Here is a 20,097-nt window from a genome sequence, read left to right as displayed (position 1 = left end):
ATATCTCAAATGGAGAATATATCTGTTTTAATAATGTGTCCACTCCTCAGAAATATCAATAGCCAATAATTTTCCCAATCACAATGCAAATGCATGGGCTGTTGGGATTTAAAACCTTAAGAAGCATCAACAATTATACACGACTCCCAAATCATAGCAACAATCCAGGAAAGTAGGAGTATTTCTTTAACTGGATTATTTTCAAGTCTCCTAGATGTCTTCTTAAATGTGATCCTACAGCGTCATTAAAAAAAAAACAAAAAGAAAGCAAAAAGAAAAAAAAGAAAACTAAGAAAGCATAAACCAGGGCCACTAGCCAGCGGGCAGCCTTCCTGATTAGGTAATCATGAGATAAAAGTTCTGTGGGTTTTGGAGCGCCTGGGTGGTTCAGTCGGTTGAGCATCCAGCTTTGGCTCAGGTCATGATCTCTTGGTTTGTGGGTTCGAGCCCCACGTCGGGCTCTGTGCTGACAGCTCAGAGCCTGGAGCCTGCTTCAGATTCTGTCTCATTCTCTCTCTACACCTCCCCCACTTGTGCTCTGTCTCTGTCTCTCAAAAATAAATAAATAAATGTAAAAAAAAAAAAAAAAAAGTTCTGTGGGTTTTCCTGCTGAGGAAAGGGTCCATGACTTGATGCTACATAATTGGTGGCAAATTGCCTTCTGTGAGGTTCCCAAGTATTTTCTTTAATTTTACTTGAGAGGGAGGCAGGGAGGGAAGGGTTGGAACAGAGTGAGAGAGGGAGAGAGAGAAAGAGAAAAAGAAAGACAGAGAGAGAGAGAGAGAGAGAGAGAGAGATTGAGAATCTTAAGCAGGCTCCACACTCAGCACAGAGCCCAACACAGGGCTTGATCCCACAACCCTGGGATCATGACCTGAGCCACAATCAAGAGTCAGACACTCAACTGACTGAGCCACCCAGGCACTCATCCCAAGTATTTTCTAAACAGTCTTGCGACTGTGGTCAAAGGCTTCCCTATGGGTACTGACCTATTCTTACCCTAGCACCGTTAATTTGGAGGATCTGAGTGAAGAGGAGTAGAAAGTAGAACTTTCTATGCCTCCTTTTCCCATAGTATCTTGATAGCAGTAGTGACCAAGAAAGACTGGGAAGCTAATTTTCTAATATCTAATACCAGATAAGACATAAAATTTAGGGACTTCTTACAGTAACTAGTGGTCAATCCTGGGGGTGGGGTGGGGGACACTACAGAGGGGGAGCAATCATACTGGGCACTGGGTACTACATAGGAAAAGAAACACATGCATATTGGCGCCTTTACCACTAGACCTCCTGGGAGTTCACTGCGCTTTCTTTTTCCACTAGAGAATGGAGACTAGTTTCCAGAGTAAGTACTCTAAAAAAGAAAGATTTCCTCTTTGTCTTCTACAACAAGCAAGAGGTTCAATACAAATATGCAAAGCCAACAAAATAAACAGATTTTAAGAATAAGCCTTTGCATATGTACTGATAGATGTTTACTTTTTAAAAATGGCATCTTCAAGGGTGCCTGGCTGGCCTAGTTGGTAGAACGTGGGAGTCTTGATTTTGGGGTCATGAGTTTGAGCCATTGGCGGTAGAGTTTACCTTAAAAAATAAAAATAATATAATTAAAATGGCATCCTCAATTATTTTAAACTCTATGCTGCCAGCTAATGTTATTTTTTTTTTTTATTAAATTTTTTTTTTCAACATTTATTTTTGGGACAGAGAGAGACAGAGCATGAACGGGGGAGGGGCAGAGAGAGAGGGAGACACAGAATCAGAAACAGGCTCCAGGCTCTGAGCCATCAGCCCAGAGCCTGACGCGGGGCTCGAACTCACGGACCGCGAGATCGTGACCTGGCTGAAGTCGGGCGCTTAACCGACTGCGCCACCCAGGCGCCCCTAATGTTATTTTAATATAGTAAGATCTAGATGCTAGTTTTGTCATGTCAAGCACATTTAAGGGTAAAACTTTAAAGTATGTATTTGGTTAATGATTATTGGGAAAAGCTGGCCCCCCAAAAAAAACTAACAAGAGAGGCTTCTTACTATAATACCAAAATCCCTCTCAAAGTGTATATAATTCCCTCTCTGTTCCAATGGAAGGTAGATCATAAAAAAGAGCCTGGTCCTCAGACTTCTACAAATTCATCTCCCTCCTAAAACTGAGTTACGGAAAACTTTCTGAGTGAGCCAAAGGCCAGACAGCTAGTCAAACAAGCTCCATCTATGGAAAAAGGAGAGGCAAATGCTTCCCTGGAATCCCTCTGTTCACTCTAAGCAGGATATTCCCACCATGCCTTCTAGTCAGTGGACATCAGGTACTGCTTGAGAACCCAAGAAAAAGTCTCGAAGCACCTGGCTACTTCTGGGTCAGGAGGTGACCATGAGCCTTCTTCATCCAGGCAGCATCCTCCTGTGCCGGTGCGGATCAATCATTTGTTTACTGCAATTCCTACTACTTACATGTGGGTTCTCATTCCTTGAGTGAGCAAACATTAGCTTTTTATAAGTTTCCTATGTACCTTACTTAATCTTCCCACCTACACCAAGAAGCAGATACCATCATCACCATTTCACAGATGCGAATACTGAGGATCTGAGTGGTTACAGGAATAGTCTAAAGCCAGAGGTAATAAATAGTAGAAATAACTCCCTTATTCTGCCTGACTCTCAAGTCCAGACTCTTTATACTGCTCTATAATCAATGACTACAAAGATGAAAGGGCGGGGTGGGGGGGGGGGGAGGGGCGGAATTTCAGAGATAAAGACAGAATACATTAATAAAAATTATTTTCCCCCTTAGACAGCATGCCTGTGCTTGACTAGTAAACAAAACACAAAGACATTGTAAGAAGAATATGAAATTAAAGATGCTATTGATTAAAAACAGCATACGAAAAATCAGTTTTAGATTTTTCTGAAACATGCTGGAACCAGACAGATGGGACAAAGGAAGAAGCAGCAGAGGCAAGAATTAAATGTGATCTGGGTTTACAAAGCAACAGAATGTCGGCCTGGAAATAAATATGAGCTGACTGGAAAGCTGCCTCCACACAATTGCCTAACAGTCAACCAGTGTATTGTGTTGTTTTTATTAATGCAATTTATTATTCTCTTGTCTGACAGTGGCCAATTCAATTGGGTGCTTCCCAGGCTGCCAAAATCATTTTACAGCCAACAGATATCTGCACACCAATAGAGATTTCTAGGACGAGGGCACTGTTTACCTGGAGCAAGCAAGTGTAGACACAGCCATCAAACCTGGACACAATGTCTGCAAGTCTCACTGAGTGATTTGTAGAAGATAATGCACAATCAGATAGGAGTTCTCTGCGGTTCACTTCCAGGGCACAATCATCTACATGAAAAACACCCGTAACCTACTGGCACTTTTTCAAATATCTATAATACTAGGATAGAGTGGATTTTTTTTTCTTTAATAAAAATCATCAACTCGAGCTTCTGGGCACAGCCCAGATCTCAGCAAAATAAATCTGGTATAAGAAAACTAGAAGCCCAGGGAGAAGGCGTTTCTAAAATGGAATCAATTCTCTGTTTCTATTATTGCAATGCTTTACCCATAATATCTTAGTCACAAAATATATTAGTCACAAAATATATTGGGTAGAATATATATATATATATACACACACACATATATATATATACATATACATACATATATATAAACATAATATATTAGTCACAAAAGCAGTAATTTCAGAAGCTGGCAAACGTCTCCATGAAAAATATGTGTTCATGTTCAAATTAGATAATCATAAAAATACTAAATTTCTCCAACCACTTGCTCTTCTCCCAAACTTAAATCTATCAGTCTTCCAACTGGAATAAACCGTGGATTTAAAGTACTGTCTTCTACTGGACCATAATGTAAATACTTTAAAATGAGCTTCTGCGGAGTTCAAACAAGTCTTGGACAGTATCTGCCAGGCAGAACAAAGGAGCACTTTATACAACAGATACCAGAGCAAACCAGCAGAAGCTCTAAGGGGTTGCTAAACACTCAAAAGGAGAGGCTGAAGCTTTTGAGACGCCAGGGATATAAGCCAAGAGTCCTCATTCTCTCATTTTCCCTATTTGTTCCCATACGCCCTTACTGGAAGCTGCTTTCTCTAGCAACAGCAGTTTGCCAAGGGTGGTCTGGGGACCCCTATGTGCAGTACAAAATGTCACTTGTCTTTCTCACTCCTGTTCTCAGGGGCATCGGGGAGCTTCTAGAGGCTACCTGATGTGGGCCGACATCACTCTACTGGCTAATGGGAAGTGTATTGTGTATTCATGCACTTTAAAAATTTCTTACTTTTAATATCTGATACGGTAAATATTGGTAGTCTAACGAGAGGGGAGATGGTATTAGGTTTAACAAGTGGCTCCCCAAGGGGGAAAACACTCTGATTTGTAGTACTGGCCCACTGCACTGTGTAAATACTCCCACCATGGCCAATTACAAGCTAACAAGGTGATGCCATTGATCTCAAAGTAGGGAAGAGACGTGCACAGTCAGCTCTTGCAAACCCAGTACAACCTGGCTCCAGTTCCCCATGAGATAGGGCCCACATAAAGTGCTTTTAGGTTTTCAGTAACTTTTAAGAGTATAGAGGGGACCTGAGACCAAAAAAATCTGAGAACCGCTGCTCTACAATAATTTTTTCAAACCTAGGTTGTGAGCCACAAGGAATAAAATAAAATTTAGTTCGTCCCCAACACCATTTAAAAAAAAAAAAAAAGAAAGTTAACAAAAAGGTATCAGTTATCACAGGTAACAAAGGTACTGTTTTATGAAATTAGGTCACATTAGAAAATGTATTTCCTGGGGCGCCTGGGTGGCGCAGTCGGTTAAGCGTCCGACTTCAGCCAGGTCACGATCTCCCGGTCCGTGAGTTCGAGCCCCGCGTCAGGCTCTGGGCTGATGGCTCGGAGCCTGGAGCCTGTTTCGGATTCTGTGTCTCCCTCTCTCTGTGCCCCTCCCCCGTTCATGCTCTGTCTCTCTCTGTCCCAAAAATAAAATAAAAACGTTGAAAAAAAAAATTAAAAAAAAAAAAAAGAAAATGTATTTCCTACTATGGGTCGCGGGTTTTTAAAAACTGCAACACACCGAGGGCAGCAAGCTGGAAAGTAATAGGCATGAGATGGCTCTGTAAATGTTGATCTCATAAACCTGTGCCAGGTAGACTTTGGGAAAGAAAATGATTCCTAGAAAGAGGCAATATAGCCGGGAACAGAGAGCTGCTGCTGGACAATGACATTTACCAGCTGGGCCCCAATGAGCAACAGCACAAGGCAAAAGAGAGCTGCTCGCTGGTAAATTCACACAGCAGGGCTTCTTAGGAGACAACAGCAGTTACCACCTGCCCAGTAAGGATGCCAGTGCTTATTCATCCTCCTGTGTGTCTGTCAGATACCCTCCCTCTTCCCTGAAAGTAGAGATAGAATAATATCAGTGAGAATAGGCCACATTAACTGTAAGGAGCGCCTCTCCTACTGAGCCCATATCCAAACAGGCAGAAGGCCACTCCTTTAAATAAGACGACTTTTACGTGCAAGTTAGAAATGCTGTAATTCAGCATTCTTGCACTCACTCAATAATGGGACATTCAGGGGCACCCGGGAATGGTGTTGGGAAAACTGGACAGTGACATGCAGAAGAATGAACCTGGACCACTTTCTTACACATACACAAAAATAAAGTCAAAATAGGTGAAAGACCTAAATGTAACACAGGAAGCCATCAAAATCCTAGAGGAGAAAGCAGGCAATAACTTCTTTGACCTTGCCCACAGCAACTTCTTACTCAACATGTCTCCAGAGGCAAGGGAAACAAAAGCAAAAATGAACTATTGGGATCTCATCAAGATAAAAAGCTTCTACACAGTGAAGGAAACAAACATTAAAACTAAAAGGTAACCGACAGAATGGGAGAAGATATTTGCAAAGGACATATCGATAAAGGGTTAGTATCCAAAATCTTTAAAGAACTTACCAAACCGAACACCCAAAAAAACAATCCAGTGAAGAAATGAGCAAAAAACATGAACAAACACTTTTCCAAAGAAGACATCCAGATGGCCAACAGACACATGAAAACATGCTCCACATCACTCATCATCAGGGAAATACAAATCAAAACCACAATGAGATACCACCTCATGCCAGTCAGAATGGCTAAAATTAACCACTCAGGAAACAATAGATATTGGCAAGGATGGGGAGAAAGAGGAACCCTTTTGCATTGCTGGTAGGAATGCAAACTGGTGCAGCCACTCTAGAAAACAGTGTGGAGGTTCCTCAAAACATTAAAAATAGAACTACCTTACAACCCAGCAATTGCACTACTAGGTATTTATCCAAAGGATACAAGAGTGCTGCTTCAAAGGGGCACATGCACTCCAATGTTCATAGCAGCACTATTTACAATAGCTAATGTATGGAAAGAACGCAAATGTCCATCAACTGATGAATGGATAATGAAGATGTGGTATATTATATAAAACGGAATATTAGCAATCAAAAAGAGTGAAATCTTGCCATTTGCAACTACATGAATAGAACTAGAGGGTATTATGCTAAGCGAAATTAGAGAAAGACAAATATCATACGACTTCACTCATATGTGGAATTTAAGATACAAAACAGATGAACATAAGGAAAGGGAAGCAAAAATAATATAAAAACAGGGAGGGGGACAAACCATAGGAGATTCCTAAAGAGGGCTGGGCAAGGGGCATTAAGGAGGACACTCGCTGGGATGAGCGCTGGGTGTTTATTTAGGGGATCAATCACTGGATTCTACTCCTGAAGTCATTATTGCACCATATGCTAAGTAACTTGGATGTAAATTAAAAAAAAAAAAAAAAAAAGAAAATGTAAAAAAAAAAAAAAAGGAATTAAACTAAAATAAGGAAGTTGGTATTTCAGAATAAAAGTAGTAGTAATAATAAATAGTCAATAAATAATAGTCAATTTTCAGGATACTATGATGAGACGGAGCTCTTAACACAGGACTCACAAAAAGAAACATGAATTCTAAACTTTTCCAAAAATTGTAAATTCACAGACACTTTTCACAGTATAGGTACTCCTAATACAAAAAAAAAAAAAAAAAAAAAACTACTCTGTCAGCACACTATAATTATTACCCCTCAACATATGTACATTTCAAGCCAAGTGCCAACAAGAAGGCAGAAAATTCTAGAGTTTTATCTTGACTTTGACCCCTTTCTACAAAAGAAAAATATTTTAATGTGGAAAAAAAGTGGGGGAGGTTGTTCATATTCAAACAGTTACCTGGCATTTGCAGCTTTCAGGTCACAGAAATGAGCGAGTAAAGTTCTTACAACATCATTGCAGACGACTTTAACCACATCCACGTGGCTCAGTCTGTGGCGCAGTTGCCTGGCAATCTCCCAAAAGTCTTCCAAGAGCAGATGGTAAAGCTGCCCCTCGTCTCTGCTGAGATTTCCATACCAGGACAGAATGTAATCTCTGTAACTGTAGTCAAACACTACCAGGAATAAACAGAGCAAGGAGTAAAACTTTAATGAAATACCAAGACAGCATTTCTACTGGAAGCTACTCTTTAACATTCACTGTTTAAAATATAAAGAGAGTAGATAACAAAACAAGAGAAGGCGTAATCTTTCCTAAAATATTTCAAAATAAAAGATTCTCATCGAACTAAAATTCTAGGATTGTGGTGACCATCTGTCCTCAAAATTCATAGACGGCCCAATTTTTAAATATTCTACCTTGGAGCCAAACTATCTAAACTTGTCAAAACAACAGAGCATCTTACACAGTGGCAACACACTTATGGAGCGTGCCAGTCATCAGTTTATTGCCTCTCTGCTCCAAATGCACCCTTTTTTGCCCTGCTTTAGGATACTGGAGATGGACCCCGTAAACATTTCTTCTTTGCCAACCCAGATCATGCCAAGATTTATCGGGAGAGGATGCTGGAGTGACTGTGGAGGAGGAAGGGGCTTCTTCTCCTGGTTCCCGTGTATTCCTCTCCGATTGCCCCCGCAGCGTGCTGCACGCAGCAGCATGTGGGACACCAGATGGCACTCACTCCACCCCACCCCCAGCAGATTCCAATGGCACTCAGAGGGCAGCTTCCCAGAGAATTGTGCTAGCACCTGGGGGTGGCTTCCTGTCACCTGTGGTGTCTCCCCAAACCGCTCCACCACAGCCACGGCTGTGCCCTCTCCGGTCAAGCCCGGATCTCAGCTCCAGGGTGAAGAAAGAACCCTCTTCCAATGTGTCCCTCCTTAACGTGCTCTGCTTGGCCCTAGGGGTAGTGATTGCTCCCATTATCTGCTCTTCTTGTATTCTTTGGAGTTCTCTTTATCTCTCAGTAGCTAAGTCCCTTTATAAGTTAATAAAACTTTATATTAAACTTTCTTGTTCACGTACTGTGTGGTTTCTGTCTCTTAGTGAGACCCCAACTAACGCAGGAAGAATCCCCTACGTCAGGTATCACGCCAGGCTCAGCATCTGTAGCTGACCACTTTCTTTGGAAGATTCCTAGTCTCTCTTTTCTTAATTCTGTACCAATTTTATGCCTTAGGAATAAAAAACCTGAGCTCTAGACCAGTGCTATCCAACAGAAAAAGGAGAGTCACATATGTAATTTTAAGCGCCTAGTAGCCACATTAAAAAGGGAAAAAGAGGAGCGCCTGGCTGTTTCAGTATGTTAAGTGTCTGACTTCGGCTCAGGTCATGATCTCTCGGTTTGTGAGTTCGAGCCCCGCGTTAGGCTCTGTGCTGACAGCTCAGAGCCTGGAACCTTCTTTGGATTCTGTGTCTCTCCCTGTCTCTGTCCCTCCCATGCTCATGCTCTGTCTCTGTCTCTCAATAATAAACATTTTTTAAAAATTAGTAAAAAAAAAAAAAGGGGGGGGGGAAGAAACAGTTAAATTTCAATAATTCATCTAATATATCTAAAATATTAGGATATCAATACATATTCAATACTATATATTGATGAAATTCTTTTCCATACTAAGTCTTCACAATCTGGGATATATTTTAATACTTCTAGCACATCTTAATTTGGACTAGCCACATACTCCATTACCACTTCTGTACAGAAGTCACTGTACTGCTCAGGGCAGCTCAAGTCCATAGAGAAGGAAGATAAAGACTGAAAAATAAAAATGGTACTGGGCTTAAGTGGCAATTCCCCCAAGAGAAAAACACATACTCATGTTCCAGCTCAAGGACACCTGTACTATATTTTAAGCACTGCTTATTTCTCAAGGTTTTTTTTTTTCTTTCCTTCTTCAAATACCACTTGATTTGGCCTAATTTTGATATGACCATACGTCATCTCAGATAATAGCTCATCCTCTTGCTTTGCTTTGTCCCCAGGAATCCTATGGAGCAAAATGTAACTTGGGATCCTGATTTACTTCACAGCTGGCCTACAAAGGCTAACCTATAATTCTCAAATACCTGTGCATTCCAGGATGTGTTGCTCATTTTACTCATCTTGGCCACTACACACCAATTTTAAATGCGCTTAGTGGGGGAAGGTGGGGGTCATATTTCCTAGAAAACTGAGTCACAAATGGAACCCCCAGCTCAGGATCAGTATTCATCCTGTGTGAGGATTCCATATATAGGCAACAGCCCGCAAGTCAAAGAAAACACCATTCTTGTTTTAATATTCTGTGACAGCTTTTTTCTCAGAATATCAACTGTGAAAGTGTATCCAATGCTTTTCCACATTTCCAGAATGTCTGCATTACAGATTTATAATAATTTACAAAATAGCATCTTAAATCTCATAGGTCAAAAACATGCACAGAGCATCAAGAATTTTGTTCACAGACACATAGGTACAAAGGTTTAGCTAAATTCTCCTAGTGATTCCACTGGCCTCAGTGGTAAGATACTTAAGATAGCTAAGCCTTACAGCTGAGAACCATTACTTGCCAAAGACTAATGGGGGAGGCATCGAAAAGAAAAAAAAAAAAAGACACTACCTCAATCGTTCATTTTTCATTAAATAAGTATTTAATTCTAGTATTATAAACTCCCAGTATGGAAGGTAGAATAGATACATATCCACTGGACACAAAAGATAAGGCAAAATAAACGCAAATCCAACAAATTAATCATCTCCTAAACATTTTGGTTATTTTCTGCTCACTTTCAGATATTAATTTCAACTAACGGCTGTTATGTGTTCTAGGGTGCCTGGGTGGCTCAGTCGGTTAAGCGTCCGACTCTTGATTTTGGCTCATGTCATGATCTCACGATTCATGAGTTTGAGGCCCACATCAGGCTCTGCACTAACAGTGTGGAGCCTGCTTGGGATTCTCAGTCTCCCACTCTCTCTGACCCTCCCCACGCTCGCTCTCTCTCTCTCAAAAATAAACAAACTTTTTTTAAAAAATGGTTATGTTTTCTAGATTTTAAAAAAAGTAGTCACATCTCATTCCTAATGGATTATTCCATTTAGGAGAAAACAGGAAAAGTTTCTGACCCAGATATTTAAGAAATTACAGCAAAAACAGGAATAGGTTAATCCTATAATCTCATTTATTGGCAACAAATAGATCATTGTTCCTACACACTAACTGAGCTAATCCTCTCAGGAAACTGAGACTCCAAGAAGTGAAATAACTTGCTCAAAGTCAAATACGTGGCAAGTCAAACACTCTACTCAGCACACAATGGTTCCACATTAAGGTGAACTAAACAAGTCACAGGAGTGAAAGACATGAGAAATCTGAAACAGCTTCCTTGCCCAGTGGACATCCAGCTTGTTTAAAACATTATTTATATGAAAAAATACACAAATGGCTACACGTTTAAAAATTGCCCTAGAAGGCATTATTAGGACCAAACAGACTTGGAAGTCACAAGAAGTTGTTTCTTCTGTTCAACATAAGAAGGAACTGAATAAAAAACATTAAAGCTATTCAAGATTCACATTAGATGGTGAATATTCCATCAGAGGGAACTTTAAACAAGCCAGATATCCAATGGACAAGGATGACACACAAAAAAATTACTTCCTGAGACGGTGGGCTGAATTATGTAACCACCACAGGCCCTTGTCTACAAGTCCTTTATATCCTTCTCCTGGACATCTCAATGCCAAGCTATCAAACATGGTAAGAGCCACCTTGACAACAAAACACTGCTAAATTTGTTCATTTGCAACTCTTTCTCCCTTACTCTTTCATTAAGCAAAGTTTTCAGGCCATAGAATTTCTAACTAGTAGCAAATAAATCTACAACCAAAAACATTTGGGAAATAGAAGCACTTTTCCTTTCGTTAAAATTTGCTTTCAAATTATAGAAGGAAATTAAAAGCAATTTTAAGGGACTTGAGATCTTTAAAACAAGATCTTAGTATGCTAAAGGATTTATGTGAATGGCATATTCATCTACATAATGTCCCATTACATTTGTTAACCACATTGTACATGCTAACTAATACAGCTCTAAAATACTCTTCCAATAATACATTTTGGTTACGAATTGATAAAAATGAGTATTGGCAAAAATCTGAACTCAGTAATAGAACACATACCTGTCACACTAACAAATCTCTATCAGTACCTCTTTAAGCTAAGTATTATAAAAATATAACAAATATAAAAAGTATGAAACAAGGGCACTTGGCTGGCTCAGTCAGTAAAGCCTATGTCTCTTGATCTCAGGGTCATAAGTTTGAGCCCCAAGTTGGGCAAAAAAAAGAAAAAGTATGAAACAAAGCCATGATTCTAAGTATCTATTACATAGCTACACTCATTTACACAAGTCCATACATGAACAAATTATTTTCAAATATGCTCTATGGGTCAATTTGAAGAGATACAGAAATTCATGATAAAATTATTTTATGGTCTTTATTAATAAATAAAGCATCTGAGTCTTGATTTCGACTCAGGTCATGTATGATCCCAGGGTCATGGGATCAAGTTCCAGATTGAGCTCCACGCTGAGTGTAGACCTTGTTTAAGATTCTCTCTCTCCCTTTTCCTCTGCTTACACACTCTCTCAAAAAATAAATTTTTTTAAAAGAAATAAGTTTAAATAATATAACAAACCACAATGAGAAAGAACAACTTATCCTCACTGCCAAGCAAAGAGTCTTTCTTCTAAACACATAACACTAGCCAACAAAAATTTAAGTGCTATTATCAAATCTATGTTCTAGACTGCTCTCAAAGAAATAAGCAGGTAAAAAGGAATCACTGAAGATTACACAAAATGGAATAACATGATTGGAACTTCAGTTAGATTAATATAAAAGGAGGATTTAGGGTAACAAAGTAGGATAAATCTAGAAGCAAGTGTGACGTGGGGTTCGAACCCACATGAGAATATGACCTGAGCTGAAATCAAGAGTGGAGCATTTAACTGACTGAGCCACCCAGGCGCCCCTAGTTTACTGTTGTTTTTGACGACTGACAAATGCATCCATTTTACTCTCATGACCAACTTTATAGCAGCCTTTAGCTCTTCTTTTGGTAGATAATATAATGTTCAACTTCACTGAAAATCATTTTGCTTAAAACAAAGGAGAGGAAATTGTAATTAAGAATATAGTGAAGGGGCACCTGGGTGGCTCAGTCGGTTAAGCGTCCGACTTTGGCTCAGGTCATGATCTTGCAGTTTCTGAGTTTGAGCCCCGCGTCAGGCTCTGTGCTAACAGCTCAGAACCTGAAGCCCGCTTCAGATTCTGTTCTTCTCCTCTCTCTGCCCCTCCCATGCTCAGGCTCTCTGTCTCTCAATAATAAACGTTTGGGGAGCCTGGGTGGCTCAGTCGGTTAAGTGTCCGACTTCAGCTCAGGTCATGATCCTGAGGTTTCTGAGTTCAGGACCCGCATTGGGCTCTGTGCTGACAGCTCAGAGCCTGGAGCCTGTTTTGGATTCTGTGTCTCCCTCTCTCTCTGCCCCTCCCCTGTTCACGCTGTGTCTGTCTCTGAAAAATGAATAAACCTTAAAAATAATAATAATAACAATAATAATAAATAAATGTTAAAAAAAAAAAAAAGAAAAAAATTCTTGTACCAAAGTGTAATTAATTAACTAAACCTCTTAACCAAAGGCTTTGGATAATATTGTTCTTTTGAAATAAATCATTGTTCAGAAAGTAGCCTGAGGATAATGTGATTTTGGGTTTTTTGGTTTCATTCTGTTTTGGTTTTTGTCAACTAGGCCTCAGCCCTGGTCTTTTCTGTTCCATAAATATTCTGAAACAAATTGGTCCATTGTAGATAAATATGCCATGTTTAAGGACAGAGAAACTCTACAGTCTTAAAAAATTAAAGAGACAACCATGTTCACAGCAGCATATTCACTACAACAAAAAGCGGAAGCAACCCAGATGTCCACTGATGAATAGATAAAGAAAATGTGGTTACAGGAGGTGCCCGGCTGGTTCTCGGGACAGCAGGTGACTCCTGATCATGGGGTCATAAGTTCACATTGGGTGGACAGTTTACTGAAAAAGATGAAATCTTAAAAACTATGTGGTTATAGACATAAAAAGGAGTATTCGTCAACGTTAAAACAGGAAATTCTGACACATGCTACAACACGGACTGACCTTGAGAACATTATGTAAATATAGTAAATATGTAAAATAAAAATTTACTTAAAAAGAATTAAATATGCTAAACACAAAAGGACAGATACTTTTGATTTCACTTATATGTGGTACCTAAAGTCAAATTCATGGACAAAGAAAGTAGAGTGCTGATTACCACGATCTGAGGGAATGGGGGAGTGGAAATTATGGAATAGGTATAGAGTTTCAGTCTTGCAAGATGAAAAGAGTTCGAAAAACTTTACACAGAAATGAAAATGTACTTAACACTACTGACCTATACACTTTAAAATGGTTAAGTTGATAAATTTTACCACAATTAAAAGAAAAAAAGAGAGTTCCAATTCCAGTCGTGGAAGAATAGCTTATATCAGACTAACCTTCCTATAGAAAACAACTGTGAATTCTAGAGAAAAAATATTAAAGAACTATTTAAAGGCACCAGAAAGCAAAGTCAGAGAAACTGAAGGGAAAATCTACCAATAGAAGGGACTAGCGCTGGTATAAGTCATGTTTATGTAACTTTCCCCTGAAGCACTCAACAGTCCTAGAGACACAAAGCAGTTCAAACTTATTTTTTTTTTAATGTTTATTTATTTTTGAGAGAGAAAGAGAGACAGCATGTGAGCCAGGGAGGGGCAGAGACAGGAAGACACAGAATCCAAAGCAGGCTCCAGGCTCCAAGCTGTCACCACAGAGCCCAACACAGGGCTCGAACTCACAAAACTCCGAGATCATGACCTGAACTAAAGTCGGACACTTAACTGATTGAGCCACCCAGTTGCCCCAAGGCAGTTCAAACTTAGACTGAACATCTGTTTTTTACTTTAATCTAAGATATCAGAAACAGAGTTAGGAACTGCCAAAGCAGCTGAAAATAAATGCAGCAAGCACAAACAAGATGGAGCCACAAATTCTGGATCACAAACTCTCAAACCCATTGCTGATTATGTCCTACACATGTATGGAAGTATGACTGCAGAGACCAGTTCAAAGCAACAGCTGGATGGCTGAAGTAGCTGAGCACATACTTGAACTGTTGTCCACCGCAGAGCTGGAATCCTGCCCTGCTAGAGATGTGACCATGGGCTTTCCACTGAAACTGTGTAGGGAACATGAACTAGAAGGGTTAAGCCTATGTCCCAGGACTGAGAAATTCACCGTAGACTAAGGACAAAACCCGAAGAAACCTGCCCTAAAAATATGTGTAAAACCAAGTATCCCCAAGGCGAACAGTTAAAAAATTAAGCTGCATACTAGAACAAAAACTGACACTCTTCAAGGGACAATAACAGAAACTAGAATGTCTAGAAAGCAGCATCCACACTGTTCAAGACACAATCAAAAAGAAGACCTGAGAAGAAACATACAAACAAAAGTAACACACACTTAAGAGCAAAAATCAATCAATAGAAACCAACTCCAAGATGGCCTAGATTTTGGACTTCACACAAGGATACTTTAAAGCAGCTATATAAATATGCTCAAGGAATTACAGATAAAGATGGTCATAATAAGTGACAGATGGGGAAATCTCAGTAGAGAACCAAAAACTACACAAAAGAACCAAAGAGAAATTCTAGACATGAGAAGTACAATATTTAAATAAAACAATTCACTGAATACCCTTAACGACAGACTAAAAATGTAAGAAAAACAGTCAATGAACTTGAAGACAGATGAACAAAAATTATCCTACCTAGAGAACAGAAAGAAAAAAGGATTGGTAAATTAGATGTCATCAAAATTAAAAGCTTCTCCTCAAAGGCAACATTTAAAAAATAAAAGGCAATTTACAAACTGGGGGAAAGTATTAACTATATCTATATTTAACAAGAAATGTGAAACCAGCGGCGCCTGGGTGGCGCAGTCGGTTAAGCGTCCGACTTCAGCCAGGTCACTATCTCGCGGTCCGGGAGTTCGAGCCCCGCGTCAGGCTCTGGGCTGATGGCTCAGAGCCTGGAGCTTGTTTCGGATTCTGTGTCTCCCTCTCTCTCTGCCCCTCCCCCGTTCATGCTCTGTCTCTCTCTGTCCCAAAAATAAATAAACGTTGAAAAAAAAAAAATTAAAAAAAAAAAAAAAAAAAGAAATGTGAAACCAGAATAGATCTTTAAAAATCCTCCTAACAAATAAATTATTGTAAGTTAAATAAATTTATTAAAAAAAGACATGATCAGACATATCACAAGTGAAGATATGGAAATGGCCAAAAATCACATGAAAGCATGCTCAACATCATTAGTCGCCACAGACATGCAACATAAGGTCTCAATAAGATTCTGTTTTACATTAACCAGAATAGTTAAAATAACAGTAAATGTTGGTGACAATGTAAAAAACAACCAGAACAGTCATATATAATGAGAGTCGAAATAAAGACATAACCACTTTAGAATATTATTTGGCAATTTCCCACAAAGTTAAACACACAGCTACCCTTGGCCCAGCAATTATACTCCTAGGAATTTGTCCAAGGCAAATGAAAAACATATGTCCACAAAAATACTTGATTTTAACAACTTTATTCAATATGTTTCAAAAAATTAGAAACAACCCAAATGTCCAAAAAGAGAAAGGATAAATATCTATGTCGTGACACAGTCATATTAGTGTAATGGAATACTACACTCAGTAATAACAAAGAATGAACTGATATAAAAAAAAAAAGCGTAAATCTTAAAAATATGCTAAGAAATGGGGAGCCTGGGTGGCTCAGTTGGTTAAGCATCCAACTTCGGCTCAGGTTATGATTTCACGGTTCGTGAGTTTGAGCCCCATGTCAGGCTCTCTGCTGACAGCTCAGAGTCTGGAGCCTGCTTCAGATTCTGTGTCTCCCTCTCTCTCTGCCCCTCCCTCATTTACACTCTGTTTCTCTTTCTCTCCAAAATGAATAAATGTTGAGGGGGAAAAAAACATGCTAAGAAAAGAAGCCAGGCATAAGAGACTACATCCTGTATGATTCCATACAAACTTCTTGAAGCTTAAGAATAGGCAAAACTAATCTACCATGATAGAAATTAGAACAGGGAAGTAGGTTTCATTAGAGAGGGACAAGAGGTAAACTTTCTATAATGATAGAAACGTTTAGGGCTCCTAGGGGGTTCAGGTGGTTTAGCATCCAACTCCTGATTTCGGCTCAGGTCATGATCTCACATTGCGTGTGCCCGAGCCCCATGTCAGTCCTCTGCACTGGCAGCATGAAGCCTACTTGGGAATCTCTGTCTCCCTGTCTCTGCCCCTCCTTTGCTCGCATGAACACTCTCATGCTCTCTCAAAAATAAATAAACATTAAAAAAAATTTTTTTTAGTTTGCAAATGGTGCTGGTTACATGGTTATTCGAATTTATGAAAATTACTGTATTATATGTACGCTTAAGATTTGTGCATTTTAGGGGCGCCTGGGTGGCTCAGTCGGTTGAGCGTCCGACTTCGGCTCAGGTCATGATCTCGCGGTCCGTGAGTTCAAGCCCCGCGTCGGGCTCTGTGCTGACAGCTCAGAGCCTGGAGCCAGTTTCAGATTCTGTGTCTCCCTCTCTCTGACCCTCCCCTCTTCATGCTCTGTCTCTCCCTGTCTCAAAAATAAATAAAACGTTAAAAAAAAAATTAAAAAAAAAAAATTTGTGCATTTCAAAGTATGTAAATTTTACTTCAATAAAAGTAATTAAGAATTATTTTTAAACCATGATATTGAGATTATGAATATTAAAAATTATTGAATTTTAAATTTGGCTTTTATTAAAGTCATCATACTTTACTAATAGAAATATTTTACTTCTGCACAGCAAAGGAAACAATCAGCAAAACTAAAAGGCAACCAATGGAATGGGAGAAGATACTGCAAACGACATATCAGATAAAGGGTTAGTATCCAAAATCTATAAAGAACTTACCAAACTCAACACCCAGAAAACAAATAATCCAGTGAAGAAATGGGCAAAAGACATGAATAGACACTTCTCCAAAGAATACATCTAGATGGCCAACCGACACACAAAAAAATGCTCCACATCACTCATCATCAGGGAAATACAAATCAAAACCACAATGAGATGCCACCCCACACCTGTCAGAATGGCTAACATTAACAACTCAGGCAACAACAGATGTTGGCAAGGATGCGGAGAAAGAAGATCTCTTTTGCACTGCTGGTGGGTGCAGTCACTCTGGAAAACAATATGGAGGTTCATCAAAAAATTAAAAACGGAACTACCCTACGACCCAGCAATTGCACTACTAGGTATTTATCCAAGGAATACAGGTATGCTGTTTTGAAGGCGCACATGCACCCCAGTGTTTATATTAGCACTATCAACAATAGCCAAAGTATGGAAAGAGCCCAAATGTCCATCAATGGATGAACGGATAAAGAAGATGTGGTATATGTATACACACACACACACACGCACGCACGCACGCACACACACACACGCACACACACGCACACACAATGGAGTATTACTCGGCAATCAAAAAGAATGAAATCTTGCCATTTGCAACTACGTGGATGGAACTAGAGGCTATTATGCTGAGCAAAATTAGTCAGTCGGAGAAAGATAAATATCATGTGACTTCCATATGAGGACTGTAAGACACAGAACAGATGAACACAAGGGAAGGGAAGCAAAATAATATAAAAACAGGGAGGGGGACAAAACATAAGAGACTCTTCAATATGGAGAACAAACAGAGGGTTACTGAAGGGGTTGTGGGAGTGGGGATGGGCTAAATGGGTAAGGGGCATTAAGGAATCTACCCCTGAAATCATTGTTGCACTATATGCTAACTTGGATGTAAATTAAAAAAGAAAAAGAAAAAGAAAAAGAAAGAAGTATTTAAAAAGTTTAGTCTCCAAAGTTCTAAAATTCTATGAATACACACAATTTCAGACTGTCTCTGTACTTACATAGCAGTTATCTTCAAATTTTAATACAGTGATTTCTGTGAACTATGAAAGTAAACATACTTGCTTAAGTATGTATCACTTACTCGGTTTTCTCAACTTCGTATCTAACACCATGTATTCGCTTGAAAAACTCAAGACTTTTTCTGTACTTACAAGTAAAACTGAGTTTTTAGAAATCTGATTTTAAAATTATTTGAACTTTAATTTGATCAAAATATATCTTCTCAATTTCAACATTTCTAATTACACCTACTTATTTCCACATCTACATGTAACAATGAACAATATCGTGCCCTCAGCAACCAGCCTTCAACCCTCTTCGATACCACTTTGACAGGCATGTCCTTCATTCTTTCCAAAGGCCGACCGCTACCCCTTAATTTGTTTCACTGGTTTGTCAATGAATGAGCCTGAGCACACTCATCCCCAGCACACCTTCTCTAGGTTATATTGAAAGAAAATGTATTTCCTGATACCCGTTTTAGATAGCAGAGGACAGACCCTTGTTTCACATGGTGGAACTAGCTCCACGTGGCCAGTGAGCTTCATGACCTGGAAATCCTACTTAATAAATATTTAAATCCCATCCATTCAACTGAAATATGGATATATGATTCAGTCATCATAAAAACCCATGAAGAAAAATTCCTAAGGCTACACACAGACAAGAAGGATAAATTTGTTAGATTACAATTTTCTCTTTCAAACATAATGAATTGCTTTACGCGACAATTATATACTCTCATTTAATCCTTACCTTCTTTTAGAGCTTTGTCCATATTGTGAGAAATCACTACCCTTCTAGACTGAACTGACTCATGTGAGTTTCCATATACAGGACTCTGAAATGTAAGAAAAAAGGAAGAAAAAAAAAAGATACAGATTACTGAATGAATAAATCATATATAAAAATAAAACCAAAGTATAAAATACCACTTAAACAAGATATTTCGATATTAATAGATTAAGAAGTTCTTCTGGAAAAAGTAAATAAATGCTTGAGGTTAAGATATTTTTAAAAAGGAAGGAAGGATTTTCCCTACCAGATATCAAAACAACATGATGCCAGAGGAGGAATAAACAAATCAACAGATCAGCAGAAGTACAAAAACAAATGCATCTACATATGAGAAGAACCTAAGAAAATTTGAAATCAGTGAGGAAAACAGATTATTCAGTATACATGCTGCCAAAGCGAGCACGAAAACAGACTATTCAATAAATGGCGCTGGGATAACTGGATATTCACGTGTGATAAAAGGTTAGAGTCTTACCTCATACTTTAAACATAAATAATTCCAAATTGATAACCAACAAAGTATTTTGTTAAACTAAAAATGTATTCAAAGGGAATAAGGAAGAAGCTGTTTATAATCTTGGGATGGAGAAGGCCTCCCTAAAATAAGCCACAAAATTCAAAAGTTTTAAAGAAGAAAAGGAACTGACAAATACAACTACATAAACTAGACAACTCCTGTGTGACCAAAGACACTATAAAATATAAATGATAAGAGAAGGAGACAATATCTGCAACATACATCACAAAGGACTATTATTTAATATATACAGAGCTCCTAAGAAAAATAAAAGGATGTCAAGCAATTAAAAGGGCAAT

General features: G+C 38.9%; 1 protein-coding gene across 2 annotated transcripts in view; it reads right to left on the bottom strand.

Moving 5' to 3' along the window:
* SNX25 (sorting nexin 25) overlaps nt 1–20,097 on the bottom strand; it is a 131,991-nt gene that overhangs the window by 83,897 nt on the left and 27,997 nt on the right. For both annotated transcript variants that reach the window (XM_043558671.1, XM_043558660.1), the window contains exons 2-3: nt 19,240–19,324; nt 7,294–7,510 (exon numbers count right to left, since the gene is read on the bottom strand). In XM_043558671.1, the coding sequence (XP_043414606.1) occupies nt 7,294–7,510; nt 19,240–19,324 (302 nt within the window). The remainder of the gene's footprint in view (nt 1–7,293; nt 7,511–19,239; nt 19,325–20,097) is intronic.

The sequence above is a fragment of the Prionailurus bengalensis genome, chromosome B1, assembly GCF_016509475.1.
Source record: "Prionailurus bengalensis isolate Pbe53 chromosome B1, Fcat_Pben_1.1_paternal_pri, whole genome shotgun sequence".
NCBI classification, from domain to species: domain Eukaryota; kingdom Metazoa; phylum Chordata; class Mammalia; order Carnivora; family Felidae; genus Prionailurus; species Prionailurus bengalensis.
Note: the sequence above shows the minus strand (reverse complement) of the source record. Positions and strands in the feature narration are given on the sequence as shown.